Source organism: Siphateles boraxobius, unplaced genomic scaffold (assembly GCF_051911475.1).
Source record: "Siphateles boraxobius isolate OS27281-9 unplaced genomic scaffold, OSU_SipBor_1 56, whole genome shotgun sequence".
NCBI lineage: Eukaryota > Metazoa > Chordata > Actinopteri > Cypriniformes > Leuciscidae > Siphateles > Siphateles boraxobius.
The window spans coordinates 302,892-324,105 of NW_027509182.1; the positions used below are offsets into that span (position 1 = coordinate 302,892).

A 21,214-nucleotide genomic window follows, 5' to 3' on the forward strand; every position below is an offset into this window, starting at 1 on the left:
GGCTGATTCTAGCTCGATCACAGTCAGAGCTCATAGAACACAGAACCACATTACTCGAGCATCTCGAGAATCTGGGTCTCACAGTCAATTGGGCGAATAGTTCACTGTTTCCCAGCCAGAAAATTTCTTTTCTGGGAACAGTGCTGGACTCGCTGTCTATGACAGCACGTCCATCGCCGGAGCGCGGACTGGACATTCAGCGCGCCGCAAAATCCTTCCGCCGCAGCTCTATAGTCCCGCTCAAAAGGTTTCAGAAAATGCTGGGCCTCATGGCCTCAGCATCTTCGGAACTTCAGCTGGGCCTGCTTCGCATGCGCCCACTGCAGTTATGGCTGAAAGCGCGAGTTCCACCCCGGGCATGGACTTCTGGTCTGTTTCGCCTCAAGGTCGACATGGAATGCGTTTCGGCTCTGGAACCTTGGAAAATAGCCGACTGTTATCAGTCAGGCGTGAGTTTGGGGACTCCCTCGAGTGTGAAGGTGGTGTCCACGGACGCCTCCATCTCGGGATGGGGAGCGCTGCTCGAGGGAAGACCATTCTTTGGCCAGTGGTCAGAACGGGAGAAGCTTCTACACATAAACTGTCTAGAACTGTTGGCAGTCGACAATGCGCTATGACGCTTGTGTCCCCAGTTAAAAGGCCACCACTTCTTGGTCCGGTCGGACAACATGTCAGTGGTGGCATACATAAATCGCCAGGGCGGCGTCAGGTCCCGAAACCTTTACAGGCTGACGGAACGCCTCCTGGTCTGGGCTCAGCACAACCTGCTTTCACTGAAAGCAGCGCATGTTCCTGGTCGCCTGAATCTGGGACCAGACAGTCTGTCCAGAAACAATGTCCCAGCAGGGGAATGGTCGCTGCACCCGCAGACGATCCAACTGCTGTGGGAGACATTCGGCAGAGCGCAAGTGGACCTGTTCGCATCCCAAGAGAACGCTCACTGTCCGAACTTTTTCTCCAAGAGCAGGGATGCGGTGGCCCACGTATGGCCCCACTGCCCCCTCTATGCTTTTCCCCCCGTCTCGCTCCTGCCTCAAGTGCTGGAACGAATCAGGGAAAACGGATGCCCAGTGCTGCTCATGGCTCCGCTCTGGACGAAACAGATTTAGTTCCCAGTCCTAATGCGGCTGACCAGCACTCCCCCGTGACCTATACCGGTGAGGAGAGACCTCCTCTTTCAAGCAATGGGCTCGATTTGGCATCCTCGCCTGGAATTATGGTCCCTACATGCATGGGCCATCAACGGGTACCCGCTAACCTCCCAGAGGGAGTGTTAAACACGATCACGCAGGCTAGAGCCCCGTCTACTAGACGGCTCTATTCCTCGAAATGTTCTCTGCCTGGTGTCAAGCTCAGGGCTTTTCACCCGTAGACTGCAGGGTCACGGAAGTGCTCTCCTTCTTTCAGGAGCTGTTAGATAAGGGCGGAACCCCATCCACGCTCAAAGTATACGTGGCGGCCATAGCGGCGTTTGCAAAACTGACGTCTGGCCAGTCACTGGGGAAAAACGACCTGGTCGTGCGATTCCTCAGGGGAGCTCGGAGGCTGAATCCTCCAAGACCCCCCTCAGTCCCTGTGTGGGACCATTCTACGGGAAGCCATGAAAGGTGCCCCATTCGAGCCAATCCTTTTGTCAGACATGAAACATCTGTCTTTCAAAACGTTGTTTCTTATGGCTCTCGCTTCAGTGAAGCGCATAGGGGACTTACAAGCGCTCTCAGTAAGCGCGTTGTGTATGGAGTTTGGGGCTAATGACTCAAAAGTCATACTCAAACCAAGGCACGGGTACGTGCCCAAATCCCTCAACACACCGTTCAGGGCCCAGGTTATTTACATTTTACATTTACATTTACATTTATTCATTTAGCTGACGCTTTTATCCAAAGCGACTTACAATTGCTATATATGTCAGAGGTCGCACGCCTCTGGAGCAACTAGGGGTTAAGTGTCTTGCTCAGGGACACATTGGTGTCTCACAGTGGATTTGAACCCGGGTCTCTCACACCAAAGGCATGTGTCTTATCCACTGCGCCATCACCACACCATTTCCCTGTGCGCCCTCCCGGTTCATGATGAGGAGGAGTATGCAAGTCTCCTTTGCCCTGTCAGGGCACTGAGAGCTTATGTATCCTGCTCGTCTGTCTTCAGATAGACCGAGTAACTCTTTGTTTTGTTCGTCGGACACTCCAAGGGACCGGCCGCATCAAAATAGAGCCTATCCAGATGGATAGTCAATTCCATAGCGCTGGCTTACACTTCTAAGGCCCTGCAGTGTCCTTTGGGTGTCAGAGCGTACTCCACGAGAGGCGTGGCCTCGTCGTGGGCGTGGTCTAGCTGGATTTCCTTGCAGGATATCTGTATGGCGGCAGGCTGGGCCTCGCCGTCTACATTTATACGGTTTTATAACCTAGAGGTTCCCGCCTTACAGGCCAAGCTGCTGTCGGTCTAGAATTCAGTACTATCTGCCCTGCTGCGCCGGCGCAGAGTGCTGAGTTTTGCTTGTGCATCGCTCACTGATCGATAGAACAGCTCCATGGGTGTTGAACAAACCGTACTTATACCCAGTTCAGTCTGCGTGAAACACTGTTAACACAACTAGCTCCTGTGGGATGCTATTTCATGGGGAATGATGCTTGTAGTGTCACGACTCACACACAAAAGGTTAGGTCCAAGTGCAGTAGTTTATTGGGGTAATCCAAATCCATAGTCAGCCAGGCAAAGGTTCAAAATCATATAAAGCAGTCCAAAACAAGAAACAAACCAGACAAGAAACTCCGAAGTGCAAACAGACATTAAGCAAGGACTCGACAACTAACACAGAAACAGACAGGGTATAAATAGACCAATGCAAACAATGTGAGTGGGAACAGCTGTGTGTAATGATCAGTGATGAGTGACAGAACAGGATGATGGGAAATGTAGTACATGAGGAAATGTGACGATCAGGGAATTAACCTCTAGAAAACCCAGGGAACACAAACCAGACACTGTGACATAACTCCCCCTCTACGGAGCGGCTACCAGACGCTACAAGACATCACTAAAAAACAAAACAAAAGTCCAGGAGGGAGGTGGAATGGTGGAGGACCAGGGGGAGGGATGGGGGGCCAGGTCCATGAAGGGGAACAGGAACAAGGGGTGACGGCTTAGCCGGCGGCCAGGGCGAAACAGAGAGTCCATCGGGCGGCCAGGGCGAAGCAGACAGTCCATCGGGCGGCCAGGGCGAAGCAGAAAGTCCATCGGGCGGCCAGGGCGAAGCAGACAGTCCATCAGGCGGCCAGGACGAAGCAGACAGTCCATCGGGCGGCCAGGGCGAAGCATGAAGTCCATCGGGCGGCCAGGGCGAAGCAGACAGTCCATCGGGCGGCCAGGGCGAAGCAGACAGTCCATCGGGCGGCCAGGGCGAAGCAGACAGTCCATCGGGCGGCCAGGGCGAAGCATACAACAGTCCTTCGGGCGGCCAGGGCGAAGCAGACGACCCATTGGGCGGCCAGGGCGAAGCAGACGACAGTCCTTCGGGTGGCCAGGGCGGTGAAGACCCTTCGGGCGGCCAGGGCGGTGAAGACCCTTCGGGCGGCCAGGGCGTTGAAGACCCTTCGGGCGGCCAGGGCGGTGAAGACCCTTCGGGCGGCCAGGGCGGTGAAGACCCTTCGGGCGGCCAGGGCGGTGAAGACCCTTCGGGCGGCCAGGGCGGTGAAGTCCCTTCGGGCGGCCAGGGCGGTGGAACAGGAACAGACCCTGGCTCAGGAACAGACACTGGCTCAGGCACAGGAACAGACACAGGCTCAGGCTGGGCAGTATTGGCCTTGATGGTTGGAATGGGTGGTGCCGGCAGGGCAAGGAGCTTGGGCGGCGCCGGCAGGGCCAGGAGCTTGTGTGGCGCCGGCAGGGCCAGGAGCTTGGGTGGCACCGGCAGGGCCAGGAGCTTGGGTGGCGCCGGCAGGGCAAGGAGTATGGAGACGGCCTCTGGGCTGACTGGAGGCTCAGGAAGGACCTCCGGCCATTGTGGGACACAGGAAGTCCACTTCCTCCTCCGTCTCCGAGAGCGAGAGGGCGCTGGGCTGGACGGGACCAGCGGTGAAGGCTCTGGGCTGGAAGTCGGGTCCTCTGGGAATACAGCGGGCTGCTCAGGCACGAACTCCAGGAAAACAGCGGGCTGCTCGGGCACGACCTCCGGGTTCTTGGGGGGGCTGGAGGTCTTCCCCGTTCTCCGCCATTTCTGATGGCGATGTGCAGGCTCTGGGCTTGACGGACTCAGCGGCGGATGGATCTCTGGGCTGGACATCACCAGCCCAGGGTCGAGGAGGGACCGAAGCGGAGAGTGGTACCGGCGCTCACCTCTAGCACCTCCTCTCCTGCGACCTCCACGGGTTCCAGAAAACCTAGCCAGACGGGTTCCTTCAAAAGACGGTCCAATGGAAGGGGGCTCGGGAGAATGTACCGCCTCTTGCACGAACCCGCCGGCCATGATCTCCTCAGTCCTCCGGGCCGCCATGGCAAAATAATAAAATAAAGATTTGGGCCCCGTGCTGCTGGATCCATTCATGGTCGAGTCCTTCTGTCACGACTCACACACAAAAGGTTAGGTCCAAGTGCAGTAGTTTATTGGGGTAATCCAAATCCATTGTCAGCCAGGCAAAGGTTCAAAATCATATAAAGCAGTCCAAAACAAGAAACAAACCAGACAAGAAACTCCGAAGTGCAAACAGACATTAAGCAAGGACTCGACAACTAACACAGAAACAGACAGGGTATAAATAGACCAATGCAAACAATGTGAGTGGGAACAGCTGTGTGTAATGATCAGTGATGAGTGACAGAACAGGATGATGGGAAATGTAGTACATGAGGAAATGTGACGATCAGGGAATTAACCTCTAGAAAACCCAGGGAACACAAACCAGACACTGTGACATGTAGCCTCTCTTCTCCGACTCTCTGTGAGTCTACGGTGATTATGCACTATATGAGCCCCGGGCTACTGCCCTTGGGACTTTGGTGTCGGAACCCAAGACGCACGGCGTGTTGCATTGTGTTCCCCATAGCGTAAGATATTACGCAGTACGAGAGATACTCTCGTAAGAGAACGTACTCGTTTACTAGCGTAACCTCGGTTCTCTCTAGAGAGGGAACGAGTACTGCGTATCTTGCCGTGCATAGAACAGCGCTGGTTCGCTTCAGTGATGAAAACCAGTTTGTATCAGCCTGTCGAGCGTATTTATAGGCCAAGGCCACGCCTATTCTGGCGGGACGTGACGAAATGACGCTCGGGGACCCGCTGAGTACGGCGCTTTACTCGCAAAAAATGCCAGGCGAGTCCTCAGAGTCACCATGGCAATAGCACGCTCAGCGAGCGTGAGAGCTGCATGATCCTTACCCAGGCGGGAAACGCATCTTTAAAAAAAACGCTGCTCTTTTAGATAAAGAGAGAGAGAGTGTGAGTCGCAACGGCGAACAAACACTCTCAGCAGAGTAAAAGGATATTGACGGCGGAAAGCGTAGCAGGTACGGCGGCTGAAGGCGGCGGGGTGAAGGCCAGCGGCTTCAGGCTCGAAGGCTCGTCCTGCAGAAGGCTTACAGTCAGACGGTGTGGCTTCTCACTCCGGATCCAGCGATGCGTGAGCTTCGCTGAAGAGATGAAAATCAGTTTGTATCAGCCTGTCAAGCGTATTTATTGGCCAAGGTCACGCCTATTCTGGCAGGACGTGACGAAATGGGCGTGAAGCGCCCCCATTCGGTATCATGTCACGCAGGGCCTCTCTCGATAGGCTGCTGCTGTTGCCGCAGGGCAGCCAATAAGTGCGCGAGCCGCCCTGCCTATATCTGCGTGCTGCCGCACAGCGTTTTACATTAATTCGAAATTAAGGATAATTTTTAGCTTCAATATCTCGTGGAAAAGAGGTTTTCCCCGTAGCGTAAGCTTTACGCAGTACTCGTTCCCTCTCTAGAGAGAACCGAGGTTACGCTAGGAACCGAGTTTTACCTGATCTTAGTGCTGCGTTTGACACTATAGATCATAAAATACTCTTAGATCGATTTCAAAATTAAACTGGTATTCAGGGACAGGCATTAAGGTGGTTTAGATCATATCTATAGGACCATTACCATTTTGTCTACTTAAATGGGGAAAAATCTAAGAAATGTCAGTAAATTATGGAGTGCCGCAAGGATCTGTGTTAGACCCTCTGGTATTTTCAATATATATCCTGCCACTTGGTAATGTATAAGAAAACATGGAATTAATTTCCACTGTTATGCCAATGATACTCAGTTATATATTTCATCACGACCAGATAAATTATCTAAATTATCTAAGTTGACAGAGTGTTAAAGATATAAAATATTGGATGACCTGTCATTTTCTTCTATTAAATTTGGCAAAGACTGAGGTATTACTTATTGGACCAACTGTGACCAACCTGTACAGAGAATCTTTTAGAATACAATTAGCATTTGGAAGGATCTACCGTAACTTAATCCTCTACAGTTAAAGACCTGGGTGTAATATTAGACAGCAACTTGTCTTTCGAAAATCATATTTCATATGTTACAAAAACAATCTTCTTCCACCTCAGAAACATTGCAATCTCTGGAACATGCTATCTGTTTCTGATGCAGAAAAGTTAGTTCCTACATTCATGACCTCTAGACTAGATTACTGTAATGCATTACGAGCTGGTTGTCCTGCATCCTCAATAAACAAGCTACAATTAGTCCAAAATGCATCTGCTAGAGTTCTTACTAGGTCAAGAAAATATGATCATATTACACCAATTTTATTATCTCTACACTGGTGTAACGACTGAGACAAATCAGACACAATTATTTGGTATATGTACCAAACAATCTTGGCAAAACAACTCCAAACAACTCACTCTGAGATCTGTGGTCCTATCCCCCACTGAGGGCAAGAAGGTCTTAGAAGGTCTTCAACGTCATGACTACGATCAGATAAGTTGTTTTTATTGCTGTTAAGAATGTGGTCAGGGCCCTGCCATTAAGCCTACAGACACTAAAACAGACTTCCCTGCATTTATTTATCAATAAACGGATCTATAAATGAGCATGCATCCAAGAACATTTTTGTGAATGATTTACTGTCTTGTATTTTATGTATATTATGTATTTGATACTACGGTATGCGTTTTATTATACAACCAACAGTCATTGTAACCTCACCTATATAATATTTGGTCTCTATAACCTGGTACTTTGAAGATCGAAATGACTGTGTACATGATATGTCGATAACAACAAACATATTAGTATTACCAGAGGTGGAAAGAGTAATAAAATATTCTACTTAAGTAAAAGTACTAATACTTCAATGAAATTTTACTTAAGTACAAGTAAAATTACCGGTCTAAAAATCTACTCAAGTAAAAGTAAAAAGTAGCTCATTTAAAATTAACTCAAGTAAAAGTTACTGAGTTACTTTTTTCACAGTGGGGGGTGGTTGAACAGTGGGTGGGGTGGGGGGACTCTCCCATGTAGGGTTGTAATGGTATGAGATTTTTACAGTATGATAACGTCTCAGAAAATATCACGGTTTACAGTATTAATCAATTATTAAATAAACGGTATTATTAAATTATGGTTATTATTATTATTATCATCATCAGTTAAAATGACAGTTAAATTAAAGAAAACAGGTTTTTTGGAGGTTGAACAAATGCTTTTATTATAACAAACTTGAAACCATTTGTTTATTTGGTTTATTAAAATTTCAATAGAGGATGTCTAATGAATTAGATTAACAACTCATGTTTAACATTAATAATTTATAATTTTTTTTAAGAATAATATAGTCCTATGAAATGTATTTTATACAGAAAATGAATGTTTCTTTTTATGATTTAATCCAAATATATTATCAAAAACGGTGGCAATCAAATGAAAATTTAAACTTGTGTCCTTTTATTTTTTGTGGAAGAGCTGCAAAAAACAGATTTACTAAATTAAACCATGGACAAACAATATATGCCTTAATTAATGTTTAAATAAATTGTATTATTATTGTTATTATTATTATTATTATTATTATTTTGAGAAGTACGTTCTATTGTATGCCTACAATAGTAATATATTTCTGTCATAATTTCTCCTAGTTAAACCAAACTTTTATTTTGACGGGTTGTAGTGAAGACCTGTTTCAAAGTGTAAGTGTATTTGACAATGTTTTTTCTCAAATAAAATGATTAAAATGCTCATTAGGTGTTCTCTCAGAGCAGCTCTGGAAATGTTCATGTATTCATCATGTACTCAAATTGTCTGTGAGACGCTGAAAACACCACGCGTACTTTTGTATGTAGTAGACAAAGCGGAGCAGCGGAGCATTCACACCGATTCACAGAAACGCAGAACAAGCAGGTTATATATTTACATAGCAGTATTTTTGCGCTTAAATATTCACAGACCATGTCGCGATTGGATTTATTGCACAGTTCTACTTTCCATGTATTCATCCATCCATCATTTCGCATGTTTTACGTGACATCTTCTGCGTTATGTAAATTCCATTTTCATGACTGGATTCCGGGATACCCTCTGCATCACAAATCATTCGGCCTTACGTTATATCGGGACATACCTTTGACTGCAGGAGGGATGGTGTCCTATATATCCTCTCCTTTTGCAGCCACTTTGTGTCCACATTTTTTGCAAATTGGATATCTATCTTCGAGGACAACCACACTTTTTTACATCCAAAGTATTTCCATACTGGCCATAATTCGCTTCAAATTCGAGGGCGCTTCGCTTTCAGCTTCAGCTGGGTCTGCGTCACCTTTTTTGCGTGTTTGTTCTCCCGCCCTTCAATCAATGCAGTAGTTTCCGGAGTGTGATTTTTTTTTTTCCCTTGTATTATTATTTTTTACTCAGTAACGGATATGATTTCAAATGTAGCGAAGTACAATACTTCAAACAAAACGTACTTAAGTAAAAGTAAAATTACAGATTTTAAAAACTACTTAAAAAAGTAGAAGTACACAAAAAAACGACTCGCGATTAAAATAACGCGAGTAAATGTAATTCGTTACTTTCCACCTCTGAGTATTACAAGAATCTTTCATAGTTTCTTCATCGGCTACCACCCCTCCAGCGTGCACCTTCAAATGACCACCCTTGAAACAAAGAGCAATAAACCAAATTCTCCCGCCTGGAACTTCCACCTTTCTTATTGGCCGAGCCAACCCTGATAGGTGGGACCTTTCTCAGGCTTTATATTGCATCTACACGCAACATTTGCTCTCTTCACTTCTCAGTACTTTCGTGGTGTTGTGCTGTCCTGTGTGGCCTCAGCAGGCCCCAGGGCCCCGGATCTTGACTCACAACCAGCCATGTGCTCATTGAGGAGAGAGAGGACTCTCTCAACCACAACAGAATCCAGGACAACCTCAGCAGTTCGGCACAACGTCTTCATTCAATGCAGAAGAAGTCCATCGCAACTCCTACCATTAGCTCTCTTAGTCCTCTCTTCCTCTGGCCTTCACTGCTGCTACTTTGGGTTGATGTCTGTATGGACCCCCCACCCATGGCCCCCAGCAGGCTGTGATCAAGTAGATGCACGCACCATTTGCCTTTCGCTTCGGAGCCGAGCTTCATGTTTGGTCTTCTGAAGAGTGTTGTTATACGACGAGCGAGTGTGTCGGTGCTTCTTGGGAAGTTTCTCCTGGTGTCAGTGTTTACAGCGCGAGTGCAGTGGTGATCGCGAGCTTTCAAGCTGCTGTTTTTCAAACTGCTGTTTTTACAGCAACCAAATTTCTGTTTGTGTTTGTTTGTCTGACGGTCGGTTGAGGGCGAGAGAGTGAGTGCTTCACTGATACAGGCTGCACCATTCCTGTGTCAGTGTTGCCGCGGTCATTCCCCTGTGTGCTCCGGCACTGGTGAGAGGTTTATACTTCCTAAAAGAGCAACATGGGTGCGTTTGCGTCTTTTTCAAGATGTCATTCCACCTGTGTGTTTCTGGATGCGATCGTTTCCTTTTCCTCTCTGACAGTCACAATTTTTGCATCACGTGTTTGGGCTGTTTGTTTATGGGTATATAAATATATATGCATATGGATTTATATGTTCAGCATGCTGAGGCAGCTTTTGTGGACAGCTCATTTTCTCATTGCGGGAATATGACTGTTGCGGTGTTGAGATCGAGACTCGAGCGCGAGTCCCCATTAGCCTACTTTCATTTTGGTGAAAAATTCCGAGATGCAACATGTCCACTTAGGTGTTAAACTCCTCTATGATGAGTGTAAAGGGCTCCGCCTGGGCGTTGACGATTGCTTTGCTAAACAGATTCTAGAGTTGGGGGCTGGACGACACCTTTTTGATCCGCTGCTTCCAGTGGGCTCCCCTCTCATGAAGCCAGTTTCACTGTGAGCCCGGTTCAAGTGTCGGCTTGCTGTGCCATTCCCCTCCTTTGGACTGGATACATGTGCCTTTCTACTCCAGTTGAGTTCCTTAAATCTGAACCCTTTTGAGTTCCTCCACACCCCTCCGACGTCGGACGTGCGGAACGTCTGGTATAAGGCCTACCACTCGTAAGCAGTGTGGAACCTGTGTTAGGCTGGGTCCATATGTTGTGGTCCCTACGGCGACCCCAAATGTGTATTCTTCCACGATACAGCTCCGTACGGTCGAGCCTGTGTCTTCCCTCGGCAGAGTCTCTCTGCTGTCACTGTCTGGTGAGTCTTCCCCCGTCTTAGGCTGGAGCCACCCCAGTGACATTCCATATGTCATACCGCCTGGTCATCCGCTCAGTTCATATTTGTATTCTCCACGTTACCTCCCTCTGTGTAGGATGTGGCTTCCGCAGCGCCCCTTCCTTCCAATGTACGGGAACGCTTTCCCAGTGGTCCTGTAGGAACAGCAGTGACTTCCCTGGCCTAAGCCCTGTCCTTCCCCGCCTTAAATTTGCTGGACCACGCTGACTCCGGGTTACGTTCGGCTCCTCAGCGAAAAGCAAATGGTGTGTGCATCTACTTCCATATTTATACCCACGCCGCGGGGCGGAGTGTGAGATGCAGGTCTCGCACGCCAATGTGCATTGGCTCGTTCAATAATGCTCGAAGACAATAGGCTCCCTGGCGTGATCCCATTTCAGTCGAGTCGACTACATCCTCCGTTCCCTCTTTCAGGGAACGATGGGTTGCATACGCAACCAGGACGTTCTGTATCAATAACAAAGTATTGATATTGACCTATAAGGCCTAAATTATTTAGCTCCTGTGTATTTAACTTAACTTCTATCGTCATACAATCCATCACGCTCTTTAAGGTTACAAAACTCTGGGCTTTTGATAGTACCTAGAATATCTAAGTCCACTAAAGGAGCGAGAGCGTTTTCACATTTGTCTCCTAAACTCTGGAATAGCCTTCCAGATAATGTTCGATGCTCAGACTCACTCTCCCAGTTTAAATCTAGATTAAAGACACATCTCTTTAGCGTAGCATTCATATAATGCATCTCCTAACCTTAGTCAAGTCAAGTCACCTTTATTTATTTACATTTACATTTATTCACTTAGCTGACGCTTTTATCCAAAGCGACTTACAATTGCTAGATATGTCAGAGGTCGCACGCCTCTGGAGCAACTAGGGGTTAAGTGTCTTGCTCAGGGACACATTGGTGTCTCACAGTGGATTCGAACCCAGGTCTCTCACACCAAAGGCATGTGTCTTATCCACTGCGCCATCACCACCCGATAACCATTTATATAGCGCTTTTTACAATACAAATTGTTTCAAAGCAGCTTTACAGAGATAACCGGAAAATAAAGTTGTAATAATATTGTCATCAGGTGACAGAATGAAGAAAAAAACCTTGGGAGAACCCAGGCTCAGTCAGGGGTCCAGTCCTCCTTTGGCCAACAAACGAACAGTGTATGATTATGATTTAGGCGGCATAATAGGTCAGAAGTCAGATTGGATAAGAACTTTCACAATATTTATCCAGTTCATCTGGTTAGGGGTCAGAGTCATCACGCCGGTTTGGAGATGAGTTTGTTGAGGTGTCCATGAGGCCTTCACAGTGTTGATGGGGCTGGCACTTCAGGGATCAGTTGTCGTCGTGTCCATGTAATGGTCCTTCCTTAGATCTGGATATGGCCTGGATCCGGCAGTTTGCGGTAAACCTCGGGATTAACAGAGAGACTAATATTAGCGTAGACGCCATCCTTCTTATGATGTACAGAGTACATCAGGATTTATGGGAAGTGTTCCCGGTTCCGGCTGATCTAAACTATGCAGCCTAACATTGAATTATAGCAATCTATAATGTGTTATGTGTATGCTAAGCCAAAGAGATGTGTTTTTAGTCTAGATTTGAACTGACAGACTGTGTCTGCTTCCCGGACCATGTTAGGAAGATTGTTCCAAAGTTTTGGTGCTAAATAGGAAAAGGATCTACCGCCAGCAGTTGATTTTGATATTCTAGGTATTATCAACTGGCCATAATTTTGAGATCGCAATAGACGTGAAGGACTATAATGGGTTAAGAGCTCGCTCAAGTACTGCGGAGCTAAACCATTTAGTGATTTGTAAGTAATCAGCAATATTGTAAAATGTATACGATGTTTAATAGGGAGCCAATGCAGTGTTGACAGAACCGGGCTAATATGGTCATACTTACTGGTTCTGGTAAGAACTCTAGCGGCTGCGTTTTGAACTAGCTGTAGTTTGTTTATTAAGCGTCCAGGGCTACCACCCAGTAGGGCATTACAATAATCTAGCCTTGAAGTCATGAACGCAAAAACGTATACATTTACATCAGATCAAATGCACATGAATATTCTTCCTTAATGTTTTTTAATTACAGCAGCTATGCTAATTAATAGCTATGCTAAGCTATGCTTCTCTGTTTTATCTTGGGATGTCCATCCTGAGGTAACTAGAGTGTTTGTCAGCCCCAGTTTGGATCCAGCCTGTTATGAAGATTTCAGATGCCCTACAGTATGAAGAGACGACGGCAACTCCCGTGAAGACTTCAGATTATGCAAACTCTAAATTAACCTGTACCAATGCTAATTTTTTCAAAATGTCATAATCATTTGTTAACAAACAAGTATTCATTACTTCAATTAACTCATTGCTTCTGCATTAAATTATTACATTGTTTAAATTAATACCTATTTTAGCTAACTGTGATTTTGTATATGTACATTTCTGACCGACGAATTGGGGATCGCTTTGAAAGACCAATCTACTTCGAGTGTAAACTAAATGAGCAAATGTACATTTGGCATGCAATAATTTGCATCGGCTGCTCTGCCTCGCAGCGCGGGTATATAATGATCAGCAGGTGCATCGCATATTTGTTTTTCCACTGAGGAGCCAAGGTTAATGACCCAGCAGTACAGAAACCGCGGCGACGGGACGTACATCTCCATTCCCTCCTTCAGGGAATGAGGGTTACATACGTAACTGAGACGTTCCCTTTCAGTCGGTCACGTTAATTGGGGATATCTACCAACACGCCACTGTCGCTGGCCCTTCCAGCGCTCTGCCTCCTGGTCTGCACCCAACTGTTGGAGTGGAAAAACAAGGATCAAGCAGAGAAGGTCAGTCACTGCTGTTCCACAAGACACAATCAGTGTGATTATTGGATAACACTGGGAAAACGTGACCTTCTATTGAAAAGGAACGCTGCGGAAGCCACATCCTGCCTGTAGGGATGTGAAATGTGGAAGTTACACATATGGACTAGCCAAGCAGGATAGTACAACATATGGAAGTCTTTGGGGAGATTCCAGCATAGTTCTAGGGGGCAAAGCACATCAGCAGAGATGGACTCTGTCAAGGCAAAGACACAGAGTAGCCGTACCGTGGAAGAATACACATATGGGATCGCCACAGGGATCACTACATATGGACACCCAGCCTAACACAGGTTCCACAATGCATACGAGTGTAGGCCTGGCATCAGACACTCTGCCACGTGTGTTAATGCAGTTGAGGCCCCGTCCACAGACTCAAGACTGTATGCCCGTTGTAGGTGAGTCGCTCTGTCTGGTTGACCGAGTCCATCTCCATACCGAGAAAAGAGATCCTCTGCACGGGGGAGAGCCCCAACAGGCTGAGTTGGATGAGCACCATGTCCCTGTGTTCACACAGCTGATCCAGAGACTGAGCCAGTATCAGCCAGTCATCAAGATAGTTGAGAATGCGAACCAATTTCAGGATCTTTAAAATCTTGCATGGGAGTTTGTGCAGGGCCAGATTCAAGGTTCGCAGGTCCAATATTGCCAGTAATCCACGGCCTTTCTTGGGTACAATGAAGTAAGGGCTGTAGAAACCTGTCTTCATATTGGCTGATAGAATCGGCTTGATTCGGCTTCTTTTGGAATAATTTTAGTGATAGTAGCGAAGTATAAATGTACAAACTGTCTGAAAGGTAAGTTCCCCAAAATCCTTATAGAACTGTATCAAGAGCAATATCACACTTGCAGCTGTGCTGCAATGTCAGGATTATGTGTAGTTTCACTGTTGGTTTCGTTTGATCTGTTCTTATTTGCCTGTGTTCCCTGTCATTGTTAGTTGTCTTGGTTAATGAGTACTACACCTGTTCGTCGTTATGTTGATTACTCCTTGTGTATTTAAGCCCTTTGTTTACTCTGTTCTTGTTTCAGTCTCGTTAATGCTAATATGTTATTAACCCTGATCAAACACATCTAAAAAATCTAACCAAAGTCTTCAGGATAACTTATATATGGGGGGGGGGGGGTCCCCTCCCTTTTTTGTTTGGGGGGGGTGGGGGTGGGGGGGGGGGGTGGGGGGGGGGGTGTTGAGAGTGTTGTGGTTAGTCTTGCAATATAAAGTATATTTGTAATATAAAAAATTATAATATATTTATTTATAACTATATTGATCATTTATATAGTGTTGATCAAGAATAATATATATATATATAACACAGAGAGACAAGGTACCTTTCTTCTTTTAAATGGCTTTCCCTAAGTTTTACTTGATTTAGAGAGAGACTAAGCAGCAGACCCAAAAGGGCAACCATGGCAAAAGAAGCAGGTTACTACCTTAAAATAAGAAATATTTTAGCCAAATAATGACTATTGCCTTTTAGGGTCTGTACAGCAGAACCTCCATAGTTGAGTTTCCATTATTGATTATGTTATTTTCCTATTCACAACTGTGAAGCTGCTTTAACACAATCTGTATTGCATAAAGCGCCATAGTTCAGGTGATGGGTGCAAATTTTCGGTAATATTGAAATAAAGGTGACTTGACTTGATATCCACTTTATTTTATAACACGGAAGTTGTTTTTTCTGTGAATGTGCGAGACTTCCGATTTATTAACCACTATAGGGAAATAATGAGAAGAATCAATCAAAGTGCAGTAAACTATAAAACTGTTTGCGCTACAAATCAGTGTGTTTTTAATTACGAAACTACATTAAAACAATATGGTAAGAAATTGTCTTGGTTACGTATGTAACCCTAGATCCCTGAAGAGGGAATGAGATGCTGCGTCGAAATGCTGTGGGAACGCCTCTGCGTGATTGCGTCATGAAGCATGTATGAAACCAGTCCAATGGCGTGACGGAACATCATGTGACATCGACCAGGAAACTGTAAAGCACACCTGAACCAAACAGCGTCAGCTTCTGATAGGCTGAAGCAAGTCGATCACGGGCATGCCAGGAGTATGGCAGGGTGACGCAGCGTTTTGTTCCCTCTTCAGGGAACTAGGGTTACATACATAATCGAGACGTTCCCTTTCAATGGAACTCGAGCTGGGTCGAAACGCTGTGGCAACGCTAATACCCACGCCACCATAAGAGCAAGTGTCCGTCAGCAATACTCCTAGTGGAGTGGGCCCATACAGCCAAAGGTGAAGGCTGACTGGCCGACTCATAAGCAAGTGAGATGGCCTCGACCACCCACTTGCTCATCCTCTGCTTAGATGCCGGGCACCCCTTTGTGCATACCCTAAACAAACAGTGTTCAGACTTTCTCCACAGTTCTGTGGACATAAACATCTAAGGCCCTAACTGGGCAGAGCAGATAAAGTTACCCTAGGTCTGACGTCAGGAGGAGGACAGAAGGCCTGCAGTACTCTAGCTCTTACAGTATTAGTAGGAACCTTAGGAACATAACCTGGTCTTAGGGTGAAGAAAACCCTTGACCATACCAGGAGCAAATTCAATGCATGAGGGAGATATAGAAAGGGCTTGAATGTCTCCAATTATCTTGAGAGACGAAATAGCGTGGAGAAAGACAGTCTTTAGAGAGATATTCTCAGAAACTTCCTCAGCGGGCTCAAATGGAGCTAGGGAGAGGCCTTCTAGTATAACGGTTAAGTTCCATGTCGCACCCTCGTGCGGACTGCTGGCCTCAGCCTCAAAGTGCCACAAAGGAAACAAGTTATTTGTGGGTGTCTCCCCTAACATACACCTTCAGTGTGAAGGGGGATGACCCTGTGGAAAAGCGGGACTCCATCCTCTACCCTGCAGGAACTCCAGCACTGCACCCACTGGGCAGTTAACTGTGTCCAGCTGGTGCTCTCCACACCAGGAAGTGAAAAGTCTCCACTTCAAGGCATACAGTTTCCTTTTGGATGGAGCTCTGGAGTGGAGAATGGTGTCTGAGAGACCAGAACTTATGAGCTGGGTCCCCTCAGAGGCCAAGCCCACAGTTTCCACAGTTCTGGGCGGGGGTATAGGATCGACCCACCTATCTAAGAGAGTACGTCCCTCCCGATGGGAATCTCCAGAGGAGAGCCGTCGAAAAGAGACACTAGGTCCGCAAACCATACTCAGGCCAGCCAGAACAGTGCTACTAGCAGTAAACTGACCCAATCCTGGCGAACCCTTTCCAGAACTCCTGGGAGCAGAGCAATCGGGGGAAATACGTACAATCAGGGGAAACCTCGGCCACGTCTGCACCATAGCGTCCAACCGCAGAGGGGCTGGATGGCTGAGTGAGAACCAGTGAACAATGTGTGGTCTCTTGGGATGACCCTGATATATACAGAGCGGGTTTCCCCTCGGGGAGAACCCCTTGGTCCTGAGCCACGTGGTATAACGTTGGATGCTGCTGCCATCAGAGCTAACAGTTTTTGAAACTGCTTTACAGTGGCTGGCCTACGAAAGGAAGAACACGATATTGGTACGCTTCACCCCCGAAAGCGAACCTCAGGAACTTCCTGTGTTGTGGAAGTATGCATCCTTTAGATCTAACGTGACAAATCAGTCCTCGGACCTGATTTGTGACACGACTTGCTTGAGGGTAAGCATCTTGATTTTTTTTTGTTGAGGTTCCCTACAGCGTAGACCTAAAATCGGACATGAAGTACCGGCTGTAAAACCCGGACTCCCTGCTGGGCGGAGAAACCCGTTCTATAGCCTCCTTTTGCAGAAGAGCTTTTACTTCTAGTTTGATAACCAGAGCCTGCTCGGGGCCAAGCACTGTGGATAGGACCCTGCCTGCAGGACCCAGCGAGATATATTAAGTAGATGTTTCCAAACTGTCAGAAGATCTACTAAGGATACCAGTCTCTTGAGACTGGCCTCTGGTATATTTTGAACAGCAGGCACAGTGCCCTGAAGCGGCGCACCGGCAGGGAAAAACGGGCCTGACCGCTCTAGAGCCCTCCTTTGAGGGTGTACCCTCATAAGCCCAACACCACTTAGAGATAATAGCTGTCCTCAGAACCCTTTTACATTAAGTATGGATTTTAGAAAGGGCACGAATCACTCGGCGCGTGCCCTTACCATAAGCATGGATTTTAGAAAGGGCACAAAGCATTTGGCGTGTGCCCTTACCATAAACTTGGATTTAGAAAGTGCATAGTATTTTATGCAGCTAAAAGGCCATAAACATATTTCATTTAATTCCTCAAATTTAAATGTAGCCAATAACAATCAGACAAGTATTTCATAGTCTAAATTGCAGGCTGAATATTCATATTTGAATACAAAAAGAATCATAGCTTGCAAACACACATTTTAGTTGTGATAATAGGAAAAAGAGTGAAAGGGGAACTCCTTGAGCTCAGTTTCCTCCATATTATAAATATACTGCGGACTAATAGGCAACGCAAGATCCGAGCCGTAGATTCTTTATGTTGACCCATAATCCGAGATCCGAGCTAGTTAAGACTCAACAGGGGCGGGGCTAAAACTTCCGATAGTGCGTTTATTTTTCTACACATAGGGAACATTTTTATGAATGAAACTGTCAGCCCACACTGACGTGCATCCACCGCCCCCAAACAAACACTTTAACCGCGTATATACCCGCACGTAATGTAGTGAGGGTAGGGAGGGAAACGATTCAAAAAACGGTTTGCTTCACATGAAGTGGTGAGTCTGTTTCGATAACTACAACATTCAGCACCTCAGAACTGGATAATAGAGTGCCGAAGTTATGACGTCACTTTTTAGGCCAAAACGGAAGTAAGTTAACATTTTAGCACTTCCGGTTCCCTCGCCCTAAAGTCTATGGGTTTTTTGAATGGGTTTTTGCTAAATCGCCTGAAATAAGGTCTGTGGTTAACAAAGCCTCTAAATATTTTCACGTTTTGATCTATGACATAAAACACACCAGTTATAACCTGCTTGTGTTTTTTAAAACTGTTTTGTGTCTGCTTGTGGTTTTTTAAACTTTATATAGGCTTCAAAATGTATACATTTTGGATTAACTTGTAAAGATTATCTTGATAGACAAAACGTGTAAGGGTCACAACTCTTTGTTGAACACAGATCTTATTTTTTGCGATTTTCCAAAAGTCTATGGGGAAAATGCATAGCTTTTCGATTGAGGGAACCCATGCGCCGCTAACTTCCGAGTTGTCCTACAAAGTGACCTCATAACTTTGGCACTCTATTGCAGTATCGGTACCTCATTCGGGGTGGAGGTAACCGTAAAGCGTGCTTCCGACCCCGAGATGAGACACTTGACCTGGCAGGTGAAGACAGACAAAGGGCGAAGCCCATCTCTAACCCCTCTGCCAGATCCATTTGCAAACCCCAAGACTCGAGCCACCGCTCTGCCTTGGCAGAAGTGGGGCGCGAGGAACACGAGCTGAGTCACCCTCCTCAAAGAGCGGTCAGCGGGAGCACAGCGTTCTCACAACAATGCTCATATTGTTGAGCTTCCAAGGCTTCCAAACTGTCAGAAGATCTACTAAGGATACCAGTCTCTTGAGACTGGCCTCTGGTATATTTCGAACAGCAGGCACAGTGCCCTGAAGCGGCGCACCGGCAGGGAAAAACTGGCCTGACCGCTCTAGAGCCCTCCTTTGAGGGTGTACCCTCATAAGCCCAACACCACTTAGAGATAATAGCTGTCCTTAGAACCTTTTTACCTTAAGTATGGATTTTAGAAAGGGCACAAATCACTCGGCGCGTGCCCTTACCATAAGCATGGATTTTAGAAAGGGCACAAAGCATTCGGCGTGTGCCCTTACCATAAACTTGGATTTAGAAAGTGCTTAGTATTTTATGCAGCTAAAAGGCCATAAACATATTTAATTTAATTCCTCAAATTTAAATGTAGCCAATAACAATCAGACAAGTATTTCATAGTCTAAATTGCAGGCTGAATATTCATATTTGAGGGCTGACTGAGCGTGCTGCACTCCCAAACGAACAGCACACAATACATGTGGATCCCCACCCGTGATGTACTTTGGGTAGGGATGAACCCACTATTGAAATATTGTTTGCTCGCCATTATAAAGTTTATATATATATATATATATATATATATATATATATATATATATATATATATATGGGTGAAAACTCCTACCTAGCAAATTCTAAGACGGACAAAAAATACCAGGGACATAGATTCACATAGAGCGCTTGCTGAAGACACTGTGTGGTTCAGATGTGCTTTATAGTTTCCTGGTCGATGACGTCACATGATGTTCCGTCATGCCATTGGATTCATACTGCTTCATGACTCAATCATGCAGAGGCATTCTCACAGCGTTTCGACACAGCTCGAGTTCCCTTGAAAGGGAAACCAGTTTTCCATATCAAGCATAACAAGCTATTTTGTACAGGCTAAAAATAACTGGAAGCAAATGACACCGTAAGCCAGACACACTCTTACCTGAAAAATAAGGTGGATAAGGCACTTGAAGACCCACACAAAACATGTGACCTCAATATATGTCTCAAAAATCAGATGTTTTCAAAACTCACTGGAGGGTCTCAATGTCAGATTCAGCAGTGACACAGGAATAATTACTTCATAATGTCTCAGACAGCAGTGCTAAAGGAGTAGTCAGTAACATCAAAATAACCTTAAATGGCCTGTTTAATTTATTTCATTAGTTTATCTACAGTTACAAGTGACAATTCCAGCCTTAATGAACAGTGCTGCTAACTGTCCCTTTACTCCACTTGCTGGTGATATCGAAAATTAATTTCACATCCATTAAAGAATGTCATGCACGATCATTATTTACTTATTTTCAAAAATTTTGGTCACAACATAATGTTTTAGTGCAATGAATCAGTTTTGATGACTTTGAAATAATTATAAAATGTTAAAAAATAGTTAGTTTTGAACAAAAAAGAATAACATGCATATTTTAATTGTAACTCAATCAGTAGAGAGTAAATGATAGTAATGATAGCAATAGCAGTAGTATAATGATAGTACTATTATCAGTATTACAGTTATTTATACAGTTATCGTGGACAGTGTTTTACCTGGTAAAGCGAGCATGGACTGGAAATCCCAGCAATTGAAAGTACCCGTGGAATCATCTGCACAGGACATCCAGAGGTTCTCAAAAATGCTGGATGTGATGATAACACTATCATCATCTGTAGACACTTTCCAGTAGTGACTAAGTAATGATAATACAGCAAACCCACACCCCAAAAAACCCAAGAGAAGTGCAATAATTTGCAATATGTCTTTCATATCTCTCGATCGTATGTGTTCTAAGGTGTTCCGGGTGGCTGGAGATCAGACTATGTTCTGTGTGCATACTGCACATTTCAAGGAATGTAGTCTGCCTGTATTGCCGTGTTACCTGCACTCTCAGAAAAAAAGGCACACAAGCTGTCACTGGGGCGGTACCTTTTCAGAAGTCACACCTTTGTACCCAAAGTGCATGTTAGTACCTCAAAGGTACATATTGGTTTCAAAAGTGTACATATTAGTACCTAAATGGTACAAAGTAAATAATGACCTTTTTAAAGGGTATGGTCCCAGTGGTAACTTTTGTATATATTTTTTCT

The 21,214-nt window shown here is 45.6% G+C and overlaps 1 protein-coding gene across 1 annotated transcript in view; it reads right to left on the minus strand.

Annotated features, from left to right (window-relative positions):
- Positions 1-21,007, minus strand: part of cldn15b (claudin 15b) — a 129,313-nt gene extending 108,306 nt beyond the window's left edge. The window contains exon 1 of the mRNA XM_077206308.1: positions 20,678-21,007. Within this exon, the coding sequence (XP_077062423.1) occupies positions 20,678-20,894 (217 nt within the window). The 5' untranslated portion in view covers positions 20,895-21,007. The remainder of the gene's footprint in view (positions 1-20,677) is intronic.
- Between the last annotated feature and the right edge of the window lie 207 nt (positions 21,008-21,214).